Here is a 12,551-nt window from a genome sequence, read left to right on the forward strand (position 1 = left end):
CCCACCTCTGTCCCACCTCTGTCCCACCTCTGTCCCTCCTCTGTCCCACCCATGTCCCACCTCTGTCCCACCCATGTCCCACCTCTGTCCCACCCATGTCCCACCTCTGTCCCACCCATGTCCCACCTCTGTCCCACCCATGTCCCTCCTCTGTCCCACCCATGTCCCACCCATGTCCCACCTCTGTCCCACCCATGTCCCACCTCTGTCCCACATGACCCGTGTCGGAGCTAAGGTGCGTTCCTGGTCCCATGACTAATACACCTTCCTATCTGATGATCGATGTTAATGATTGTCTGATAAGTAGTTTTCTCTGACGTGGTGTGATCGACCGCAACCACACCCCCCAGCTAAAGACTGTCCTGTATAGACCCCAAAGGCTTGTCTTTCTGTGTCCTGTTGATATTGTTGTACACTTGTTGTTTGTTACTTGTTCTTATTTTCACTTGTTTGCCTATTTTAACATGCTATGACTTTAGCTGTTTTATTATGTTCTTGTAATATGTGACCCCTGGTCTGGGATAGGTGCTATAGAAATACATTTGACTTAGCTACTTACCATTTTACTTACTTTTCCATCTGTGTCTCTCGATTAGATGCATTTCCACCGTAAGAATGCCGTTGTTGGGTAACTCGTCTTTCTTGATTTGTTTGTTTTGGACAACATTGGCAACACGCTGCTCGATGTATGTAGTGTATTATGTTGTATCAAGTAGTGTAAGTTAGTAGTAGCTGTTTTGACCTCAAGTCAACGTTACATTGAATCACTGTATGATAAGACACTATCGGAACTTACACTACGCTACACCTATATGCGGGAATGCAAAACCTCCCACTTATGTGGCTAAAGTATTGTAAATAACTTAAAGTTGCAATCCTTTAAATCAAACAACCAGAAAGCCAGTTAACTCACAGCCATGTTAGTAAACAGAGAAGGGATAAGGCTGGTCTCAGTTCTGGTACTGTCCATCCATGAGATCAGAATGATAGTTGTAACCATGTTTTGAAGCTATACATTGTTTGTTTGCAAATGTATTGTTTACAAACAATGGAGTAAAACAAGCTTATATTTTAGGTTCTTATAATATAATAATAATAATAACTTATATTTGTATAGCGCTTTTCCTGCAAACGTTGCAGCTCAAAGTGCTCCAATCATTATATAAATCATCATTTTATTATTTAGTCATTTAAAGGCAATATTAAAAAGATGGGTTCCCTCCTTCTCTCCCTCCTCCTCTCCCTCCTTCTCTCCCTCCTCCTCTCCCTCCTTCTCTCCCTCCTCCTCTCCCTCCTTCTCTCCCTCCTCCTCTCCCTCCTTCTCTCCCTCCTCCTCTCCCTCCTTCTCTCCCTCCTCCTCTCCCTCCTCCTCTCCCTCCTTCTCTCCCTCCTCCTCTCCCTCCTTCTCTCCCTCCTCCTCTCCCTCCTTCTCTCCCTCCAGTTGAGAATGCGATGGATTCCCTCCTGGAGCTCTCTGTGGCGGCGGAGGGGGTCGCCTCCCCCCTCCCTCCCCGTGTCTCCGGGTTCGAGCTGACCGCCGCCGCTCTCCTGAGCCCCCCCCCCCCCCCAGACCCTGACCCCCCCACCTCGACAGGAGGAGCCCCCCCCCCCTCCTCCCCTCCCCGGGTCGACGACGACGCCGACCTGACGGAGGAAATGGACCTCCTCATCGACCGCGAGCTGGAGAGCCTGAACCAGAACCCCCCCCTGTCCTCCCTCCCCCCGCCCCCTACCCCCCCTACCCCTCCACCACAGGCCCTCCCGGAGCTCCTCCGGTCCAGCCCCAGGAGGAGGGGGGGGGCCGGGGAGGGGCGGGCCTCCTCCGCGGGGGGGGGGCAGCCCTCTGGAGCAGCTCGCTCCCCGGTCACCGAGCTCAGCTCCCTGGGAGGAGGAGGCGCGGGGGGGGCGGTGGGCGGCCAGGAGGACTCAGGAGGAACTCAAACGGCAGCCGGGCCCAAACCCAACGGCCCTTTGGACCTGGGGGCCTCCGGCCGCCCCTCCGCCTTCCAGACCTACAGGAAGCAGCAGACCCAGTCCACTTCCACCTCCTCCTCCTCCTCAGGGAGGGGGCGGGGCGGGGGCTGGGGGGCGGTCGGGGGGGCGAGACCCAAGGTGGGGAACGCAGCAGCACAACAGCAGCAGCAGCAGCAGGAGGAGGAGGAGGAGGAGAAGGAGAAGGAGGAGGAGGAGGAGGTTCAGCAGCTCAGCATGGGATGTTCGGGGATGCTCTGGAACGTTCAGGCCGCGGAGTTCCGCCTCCGTAACCAGGGTAACAACCAGGGTAACAACCAGGGTAACAACCAGGGTAACCAGGGTAACAACCAGGGTAACCAGCAGCCGTCTTTCATCACCCCGGTGGTCCCAAACCCCCCCTCCCTCGTCTGGAGCTCCCAGGCCGCGCACGCTCGCTCACGCTGGCCCAGCCAGGCCCCGCCCCCCCTGGCCCCGCCCCCCCTGGCCCCGCCCCCCCTGGCCCCGCCCCCCCTGGCCCCGCCCCCCCTGGGGAGGCTCCGTCTGGAAGGGCAGGTCCTGGTCATGCTGAGAGGAGCCCCGGGGTCGGGCAAGTCCACCTTAGCCAGGTAAGAGAGAGAGAGAGAGGGGGGCAAGTCCACCTTAGCCAGGTAAGAGAGAGAGAGAGGGGGGGGGCAAGTCCACCTTAGCCAGGTAAGAGAGAGAGGAGGGGGGGGGGCAGGTAGACCTTAGCCAGGTAAGAGAGAGAGAGAGGGGGGGGGCAAGTCCACCTTAGCCAGGTAAGAGAGAGAGAGGGGGGGTCGGGCAAGACCACCTTAGCCAGGTAAGAGAGAGAGGGGGAGGGCGGGGCAGGTAGACCTTAGCCAGGTAAGAGAGAGAGGGGGGGGGGGGGGCAGGTAGACCTTAGCCAGGTAAGAGAGAGAGAGAGGGGGGGGGGGGCAGGTAGACCTTAGCCAGGTAAGAGAGAGAGAGAGGGGGGGGGCAGGTAGACCTTAGCCAGGTAAGAGAGAGAGAGGGGGGGGGGGGCAGGTAGACCGTAGCCAGGTACAGGGATTAAAGTTCTCCGTCGCTACGACGGATTTCCGTCAATTTATTCCAAGTTGCGACGGATTTATTCCAAGTTGTGACGGATTTTACCTGGTGTAATATGATTTGTAGAGGCAGACAATCTATTTTGATGTCGGTATTAGGTATATAAATGATATATAATAGCCTACATATAGGCCTTTATTGGCTACAACTATGCGACAGTAACAGAGCGGGGTGCACTGACGCTGAACCCCTCATAGTGATAAGTAGGTGGACATGGTGCGTGGTGCTGAAATAGACGACATGCGGTGTGTAGTTTGAAAAAAGTAACGCCAGCTCAGTAAATCATTCAAACTTAATGTTTACTTATAGGCTATGTGACTGCACCACACATGTGAACAGTAACAAAGCAAATGCAGTTTAATTTGATGAAAAACATTGACAACAAAATCGGCGCAAAAAAAAAAAAAAGCTGAATCCGCTTGATCATGGAGGGGTGGTGGTGCATAGGCTGCCTATATGCTCCTGAAACGACAGAGCAAACACGCTACCTTACTAGGGATAATAATTACAATGAGCCATTCATTAAAAATAGAAAAAATAATATTAGGCTATTAAATCTCACTTAATGAGAAAACTGGCATCTCCCATCGGTCACTATTTGTTATCTGGTGATATGGACGTCTTTGAGTGTCTAGAAAAGCGCTATAAGTCTAATGTATTATTATTTTTTATTATTATTATGGACGTCACTTTAATCCGGCAGTTCTCAAGGTTTTTATGCACCAATCGATTCCTCTAGCGCGTCTTTATCACATTCATTGATGAAAAGGACGACTCGCATGTATAGGTGGAAGGGAACATTCATTGTGAGCACGGAAAATGTGAGTCTCACAACGGCTTTGCTTTGATGAAACCAGGTAGGATGAACGCATAGTTCGCTGTCCATTCCTGTTTAAATGCCCTGTTTTCACCGTCAACTTTCCTCTTTAGACCTTTGGAGAGTGACATTATGTTTCTTTATTTTATTTTTTATTTTTTATTTTTTCAGATTTTATCCCTTTTTCACCCAATTTGGTAGCCAATTTAACCCAACTTAGCATCCAATTATCCCCTGCCTATTGCATAGGATCCGCCGCACGACCCCGTGGCCGGCAGTCCCAGAAGAGGCCGCCAGGCAGACTAGGCTGACTGGCTCCTCGAGCCCAGTACCGTTATTCCGGCGCCCAGGGGGCGGTGTTGCGCGACGGATCCTAGTCCAGAAATACTCCTATACCGCCCTCGGAAGCGGCCGGCCAATATGCCGCTTCCCGTGTGCCTCGGCCATATCTGGATCTGGCGAGCCGGGATACGAACCCCGGCCCCGGTGGGCAGCATGCACTAGCGGCCAGTGCGTAGACCGCTACACCACCGCGGGGCCCCGTGACATTATGTTTCTCTTGCTAGCTAGCAGGTTAAATGTTTAGCTAACTTCACCCGACACGCAAACAACCAATCCAATAATAATGTGACCTTGTCTGGGAGGAGGGGGGAATAATTATCACAATAAAAGTATGTTAAATAATTATTAGAATAAGTTAGGCTGCGCTACATCGTCAGTCCACACATTTATTATTAAAAAATATGGAAAAGGGCGAAACTACGTTTCAACGTTGTTGAGAATCACAACACAAACTCGCTATTCAAGTCCAAAATACTGCAACGTAATGGATTGGACTGCTACCTAGTTAACTATAACACTACTGTACATTGTTTAGCAGGCTCACAAAACAAGCTGTGTTAGTTGACTAGCGATGTGTCATTGATTTTCTACAACGCGGAAATGTATTTACATTTTTCGAAAGAAAAGTCAAAGCATTAGAACGTAGAACGGAAAAACGCACGCGCGCTTTGCGCACGGAAAGCCACCGCACCGGCCCCGATTTGGCCTGATTTTTTTTTTCCGTCAGGAGATTTTGTTTTTGCTTTAATCCCTGCAGGTAAGAGAGGGGGGGGGGCAGGTAGACCTTAGCCAGGTAAGAGAGAGAGGGGGGGGGCAGGTAGACCTTAGCCAGGTAAGAGCGAGAGGGGGGGGGGGGGGGGGGGGGGCAGGTAGACCTTAGCCAGGTAAGAGAGGGGGGGGGGCAGGATAGGAGGGTACAGACAGACAATTACAGACACAGACAGACACAGACCGACAAAGACAGACACAGACAAACAGACACAGACACAGACAGACACGGGTAGACTCTGTCAACTGAGCAATATGAACCGTTGTGGAACGGTTTTTTAACAAGAGCGCTGACTGACTCACTGACTCACTGACTGACTGACTGACTGGCTGACCTGACTGGCTGACTGATTGACTGATTGTGTGCGTGTGTGCGCCTGTGCGCGTGTGTGCGTGTGTGCATGTGTGTGTGTGTGTGTGTGTGTGATCAGGGCCATGTTGGAGCAGAACCCAGGGGGAGTGGTGTTGAGCACGGACGACTTCTTCAGTCGTCATGGAGACTATCGCTACGACGCCGCTGAGCTGGGGCAGGCCCACGACTGGAACCACAGTAGAGGTACACACACACACACACACACACACACGCACACACTCTGTACTGAGCTACATAACACACACTCTGATCCGGTAACACACTGTGTTGACTCCTCCCCCTCCCCTGCAGCCAAGGAGGCGTTCGAGAGCGGAAGGTCTCCCATCGTCATCGACAACACCAACATGCAGGGCTGGGAGATGAGGCCCTACGTCGCTCAGGTCAGCACAGCACAGCTTTGTCTAAGCTAACACTAAGGACACCATTCATTAAGCTAAGCTAACACTAAGGGCTCCAATCATTAAGCTAAGCTAACACTAAGGGCTCCATTCATTCAGCTAAGCTTACACTAAGGACACCATTCATTAAGCTAAGCTAACACTAAGGGCACCATTCATTTACATTTTACATGTTTGGCATTTAGCAGACGCCTTATTCCAAAACGACTTACAATCTATACATTTGACTAAGCAAGTGAATCATCAATCCACCAGTCGTAGCAGGAAGAGTAATCCAGCTCAGGCCCGGGGCCATTGATAGGAGGAAAAACCTTCTTCTATCACCTTCTTCTAAACCTAGGTTTTTTTTTTTGTCGTTAAGCTAAGCTAACACTAAGGGCTCCATTCATTAAGCTAAGCTAACACTAAAGGCCGATTTAAAGTTCTGCGTAAAGTCGACGCCGTAGGCTACGCGTAAGCTTACGTAGTCCCACGTGACCGTGCGTAGCCTTGACGCGCTCCTCTCAAAAAAATCTAACTACGCGTCAGAGCGTGAGCGTACGCGTCAGCTCTGTGATTGGTCCACTTGGTTGCGTCACATGATTCCGACTCTCTCGTCGGCCAAAATGCGGAAGCCATGACAGAAATGTCATTTACTTTTTCTGTAATTACTCATTAATAAAGATTTGAAAAATTATGATAACCATCGTATTATCTTAGTTTAATGTCATTTCAATGCATCATAGAACTTTTATTTACAACAAGCATAACAACAAAAAGATCGCTATTATGCCGCTTTGAGCTTTGAGCTCCGTTGAGTTCCTAACCGGAAGAGGCACAGCACAGGGGCTGAAAACACACTGCCACCTAGCGATGTGACGGTGTAATTGCAGCGCGGCCTACGCAGAAGTGTAAAGTGCGAGACCCCTTACGTAGAATACGTAAGCTACGCACGTAAATTCGACGCAGAACTTTAAATCGGCCTTAAGGCTGTTACATGTTGTTGTTCGAGTAAACCTGCTCTCCAGGGGGTATTCCTGGGTAGTTTTTCTAATTCGTGATAATTTCAGCTCAGTTCTGTTCATGAATCACACACACACACACACACACACACACACAGTTCTGTTCCATCAATGTGGCTCAAATAATTTGCTGCAACCAATCCTTCAGAACAAACATGGTAGCGAGCAGGTTTACAGGCTGGTTTAGGAGGAGGAGGAGGGGGAGGGGGGAGGAGCAGGTTTACAGGCTGGTTTAGGAGGAGGAGGAGGGGGAGGGGGGAGGAGCAGGTTTACAGGCTGGTTTAGGTGGAGGAGGAGGGGGAGGGGGGAGGAGCAGGTTTACAGGCTGGTTTAGGTGGAGGAGGAGGAGGAGGGGGAGGAGCAGGTTTACAGGCTGGTTTAGGAGGAGGAGGAGGGGGAGGGGGGAGGAGCAGGTTTACAGGCTGGTTTAGGAGGAGGAGGAGGGGGAGGGGGGAGGAGCAGGTTTACAGGCTGGTTTAGGAGGAGGAGGAGGGGGAGGGGGGAGGAGCAGGTTTACAGGCTGGTTTAGGAGGAGGAGGAGGGGGAGGGGGGAGGAGCAGGTTTACAGGCTGGTTTAGGAGGAGGAGGAGGAGGAGCAGGTTTACAGGCTGGTTTAGGAGGAGGAGGAGGGGGAGGGGGGAGGAGCAGGTTTACAGGCTGGTTTAGGAGGAGGAGGAGGGGGAGGGGGGAGGAGCAGGTTTACAGGCTGGTTTAGGAGGAGGAGGAGGGGGAGGGGGGAGGAGCAGGTTTACAGGCTGGTTTAGGAGGAGGAGGAGGGGGAGGGGGGAGGAGCAGGTTTACAGGCTGGTTTAGGAGGAGGAGGGGGAGGGGGAGGAGCAGGTTTACAGGCTGGTTTAGGAGGAGGAGGAGGAGGAGGAGCAGGTTTACAGGCTGGTTTAGGAGGAGGAGGAGGGGGAGGGGGGAGGAGCAGGTTTACAGGCTGGTTTAGGAGGAGGAGGAGGGGGAGGGGGGAGGAGCAGGTTTACAGGCTGGTTTAGGTGGGGGAGGAGGGGGAGGGGGGAGGAGCAGGTTTACAGGCTGGTTTAGGAGGAGGGGGAGGGGGAGGGGGGAGGAGCAGGTTTACAGGCTGGTTTAGGAGGAGGAGGAGGAGGAGCAGGTTTACAGGCTGGTTTAGGAGGAGGAGGAGGGGGAGGGGGGAGGAGCAGGTTTACAGGCTGGTTTAGGAGGAGGAGGAGGGGGAGGGGGGAGGAGCAGGTTTACAGGCTGGTTTAGGAGGAGGAGGAGGGGGAGGGGGGAGGAGCAGGTTTACAGGCTGGTTTAGGTGGAGGGGGAGGGGGAGGGGGGAGGAGCAGGTTTACAGGCTGGTTTAGGAGGAGGAGGAGGAGGAGGAGCAGGTTTACAGGCTGGTTTAGGAGGAGGAGGAGGGGGAGGGGGGAGGAGCAGGTTTACAGGCTGGTTTAGGTGGAGGAGGAGGGGGAGGGGGGAGGAGCAGGTTTACAGGCTGGTTTAGGAGGAGGAGGAGGGGGAGGGGGGAGGAGCAGGTTTACAGGCTGGTTTAGGAGGAGGAGGAGGGGGAGGGGGGAGGAGCAGGTTTACAGGCTGGTTTAGGAGGAGGAGGAGGAGGGGGAGGAGCAGGTTTACAGGCTGGTTTAGGAGGAGGAGGAGGGGGAGGGGGGAGGAGCAGGTTTACAGGCTGGTTTAGGAGGAGGAGGGGGAGGGGGAGGAGCAGGTTTACAGGCTGGTTTAGGAGGAGGAGGAGGAGGAGGAGCAGGTTTACAGGCTGGTTTAGGAGGAGGAGGAGGGGGAGGGGGGAGGAGCAGGTTTACAGGCTGGTTTAGGAGGAGGAGGAGGGGGAGGGGGGAGGAGCAGGTTTACAGGCTGGTTTAGGAGGAGGAGGAGGGGGAGGGGGGAGGAGCAGGTTTACAGGCTGGTTTAGGAGGAGGAGGAGGAGGAGGGGGAGGAGCAGGTTTACAGGCTGGTTTAGGAGGAGGAGGAGGGGGAGGGGGGAGGAGCAGGTTTACAGGCTGGTTTAGGAGGAGGAGGAGGGGGAGGGGGGAGGAGCAGGTTTACAGGCTGGTTTAGGAGGAGGAGGAGGGGGAGGGGGGAGGAGCAGGTTTACAGGCTGGTTTAGGAGGAGGAGGAGGGGGGAGGAGCAGGTTTACAGGCTGGTTTAGGAGGAGGAGGAGGGGGAGGGGGAGGAGCAGGTTTACAGGCTGGTTTAGGTGGAGGAGGAGGGGGAGGGGGGAGGAGCAGGTTTACAGGCTGGTTTAGGGGGAGGGGGGAGGAGCAGGTTTACAGGCTGGTTTAGGTGGAGGAGGAGGAGGAGGGGGGAGGAGCAGGTTTACAGGCTGGTTTAGGAGGAGGAGGAGGGGGAGGGGGAGGAGCAGGTTTACAGGCTGGTTTAGGAGGAGGAGGAGGGGGAGGGGGGAGGAGCAGGTTTACAGGCTGGTTTAGGAGGAGGGGGAGGGGGAGGGGGGAGGAGCAGGTTTACAGGCTGGTTTAGGAGGAGGAGGAGGGGGAGGAGCAGGTTTACAGGCTGGTTTAGGTGGAGGGGGAGGGGGGAGGAGCAGGTTTACAGGCTGGTTTAGGAGGAGGAGGAGGGGGAGGGGGGAGGAGCAGGTTTACAGGCTGGTTTAGGAGGAGGGGGAGGGGGGAGGAGCAGGTTTACAGGCTGGTTTAGGAGGAGGAGGAGGGGGAGGGGGGAGGAGCAGGTTTACAGGCTGGTTTAGGAGGAGGAGGAGGGGGAGGGGGGAGGAGCAGGTTTACAGGCTGGTTTAGGAGGAGGAGGAGGAGGAGGGGGAGGAGCAGGTTTACAGGCTGGTTTAGGAGGAGGAGGAGGGGGAGGGGGGAGGAGCAGGTTTACAGGCTGGTTTAGGAGGAGGAGGAGGGGGAGGGGGGAGGAGCAGGTTTACAGGCTGGTTTAGGTGGAGGAGGAGGGGGAGGGGGGAGGAGCAGGTTTACAGGCTGGTTTAGGAGGAGGAGGAGGGGGAGGGGGGAGGAGCAGGTTTACAGGCTGGTTTAGGAGGAGGAGGGGGAGGAGCAGGTTTACAGGCTGGTTTAGGTGGAGGAGGAGGGGGAGGGGGGAGGAGCAGGTTTACAGGCTGGTTTAGGAGGAGGAGGAGGGGGAGGGGGAGGAGCAGGTTTACAGGCTGGTTTAGGAGGAGGAGGAGGAGGAGGGGGGAGGAGCAGGTTTACAGGCTGGTTGAGGAGGAGGAGGGGGAGGAGCAGGTTTACAGGCTGGTTTAGGAGGAGGAGGAGGGGGAGGGGGGAGGAGCAGGTTTACAGGCTGGTTTAGGTGGAGGAGGAGGAGGGGGAGGGGGGAGGAGCAGGTTTACAGGCTGGTTTAGGAGGAGGAGGAGGGGGAGGGGGGAGGAGCAGGTTTACAGGCTGGTTTAGGTCAGCTGATACGTGCGTCAAAGATGTCTCACAGGCGGAAACTAAATCCCAAACGACAGTTCTGTCAAGTGTCTTTTAGGAATTATTAGTTCCCACTTTTTACGAGATAGATAGATAGTTTGATAGTGTGGTAGATAGATACCGTAGATAGTTTGATAGATAGATAGATAAATAAAAAGGTGTAATTAAAAAAAAAAGAAAAAAGGTATGTCTATCAACTTGCATCGACAACGTCACAATGGTGTGTTTGGCGCAGGGGTTACGGAATTTTACATTTAACCGAAGCCTTCATGCAAATCGATTTACAATATATATATATATCTGTCTAACTGAATCATCTATCCATCAGTAATCATAAGAAAAAATAATCTATGCCCAGTTAGAAGAACATCATTACTAGTCAGAAAGGCTTCAAACACCATTGTAATCATGTCAGTTCTCGTAAATTAGCCTACACCATCATTTTATACATAAATGTTTAGATTAGATTCAACTTTATTGTTATAGAGTACAAGCATCAGACAACGAAATGCAGTAAAAAGTGTGTCAGAAGAGGGATTTGAACCACCGTCTTAAAATGACGAATAAATACTATTGCAGGGGTCAATACCACTATGTCATCGTAATGATATGACAGGTTGTAGCCTGCTGCTGATATCACCACAGTAGTAAATATTCATTTATTAAAATATGAACATATAACAATAACTGGGGCTAGTATGACCTACGCATTTAATCGGTCAGCAATTTCTTGCCAAACCATTTCCCTCGCCATGTTAATTGCGGCAGTATTGCACTATTTTACATCTTATTTTTCGTCTTCATAAAGATCAATAAGTAGGACTGCCGGGCTATCACGTTCCATTCTAGTATCTTCTTTTCGACAATCGTCTCTTCTGTAGGCATGATAATCGCTCACCTTTCGTCGAAATTAGCCGTTTTGAATCCAAAATAGGTGACTTCCCTGAATCATATAGATCCGATGAGTTATTTTTTTTGGGGGGGGGGGCGGAGCGGGCCATTAGTCTGGAACGCACGTTGAACGTTCGAACGATAAGATTTTGATTGGCCGTTGATGGCCCTACCAGGGCTACAGAAAAGCGAAGCAACGTAGCGAACAGGTGTGCAGGCGTGAAGGGCTGAAACTGTAATGTGCGCGTGAAACTCCTTGGTGAAGAAATTGGTGACAGAACGTCAGCCGAGGTTTTTGTATGCTGAGAGAAGACAAGGACTGAAGTCGCAAATACTGAGATAAGAATGTAACGTTAACAAAATACAAATTGCTAGCTAACGATAGATGGCTAACTTTGGTACTAACATTTGGTACTAACATTACTAAGTGCAGTACAGATACAGTACAGATAACTACTAACGTTAGCGTTGTCAGCCTATTTTGCAAGCTGTTAGCCCCTTTCACACATAGTTCCCTGTAAATTAAATGGAATCGCAACCCAGGTCCGCCAGTGATTTTCGCCGTTTAATGAGCTAAATGCCCGAAAAATATGATGATGAATACATATAAAACTGAGGTATGATATATGGCAGATATATGGCAGTCTCAGGCGCCTGTCACGTCTCCAGTAGCTACATTAGAACTTTGCATCCTTTAATACATATAAGGATCTTGTAACTTCGCAAACAATGGCAAAATTTAAATAGTTTACTCTATGTTCAACTGGAAAAGGTAGTGACAGAAGATTTTCGTGTTTTGATTTCGCTGGGAGTTCGTTAAAAATGCCTTTCCACCAAAGAACCGTGGAGCCGCGCCGTGTGAGCAGGCTGAGGGTCATACAATATTTGTATATTAAAGGCAACTCCGCGGCAGTTGAACATAGAGTAAACTATTTCAATTCTGCCATTGTTTGCAAAGTTACAAGATCCTTACATCCCGTCAAGATCCTTGATGATATAAATATGATGATAAATACATATAAAACGGCACATATATGGCAGTCTCACGCGCCTGTCACGTCTCCAGTACATTAGAACTTTGCATCCTTTGATACATATGACGGGATGTAAGGATCTGTAACTTCGCCGCGGCAGTTGAACATAGAGTAAACTATTTCAATTTTGCCATTGTTTGCGAAGTTACAAGATCCTTACATCCCGCCATATGTATCAAAGGATGCGAAGTTCTAATGTACTGGAGACGTGACAGGCGCAAATGACAATCAGTATAATTTTCAAGTCATCAACCGTTAGAGTATAATTCAAATTTTATTGAACAAACCTCCCAATGATAACAGTATTTTTTTTTTCAATAAAAAACTCAAAATCCACTGTTCCAAATTATTATGCACAACAGAGTTTCAAAACATTTTATAGGTTGTAAAGAACTAAAAATGGTAATTTGATGAATTTAGGGTTAGGGGGTCATATTAGGAGGTCATATTTACTGAAATCAAAAGCTATTTCAAACAAAAACATCT

The 12,551-nt window shown here is 51.3% G+C and overlaps 1 protein-coding gene across 1 annotated transcript in view; it reads left to right on the forward strand.

Moving 5' to 3' along the window:
* The window catches only part of n4bp2 (NEDD4 binding protein 2), a gene marked incomplete at both ends in the record, with an annotated part of 30,339 nt that overhangs the window by 1,341 nt on the left and 16,447 nt on the right, over window positions 1-12,551 (forward strand). Inside the window, 6 exons of the mRNA XM_080526267.1 lie at window positions 1,442-1,709; window positions 1,788-2,033; window positions 2,242-2,269; window positions 2,461-2,579; window positions 5,422-5,546; window positions 5,655-5,743. Of these exons, the coding sequence (XP_080382393.1) occupies window positions 1,442-1,709; window positions 1,788-2,033; window positions 2,242-2,269; window positions 2,461-2,579; window positions 5,422-5,546; window positions 5,655-5,743 (875 nt within the window). The remainder of the gene's footprint in view (window positions 1-1,441; window positions 1,710-1,787; window positions 2,034-2,241; window positions 2,270-2,460; window positions 2,580-5,421; window positions 5,547-5,654; window positions 5,744-12,551) is intronic.

This window comes from Nansenia antarctica (genome assembly GCF_963989245.1).
Source record: "Nansenia antarctica genome assembly, chromosome: 3".
Taxonomy (NCBI): Eukaryota; Metazoa; Chordata; class Actinopteri; order Argentiniformes; family Microstomatidae; genus Nansenia; species Nansenia antarctica.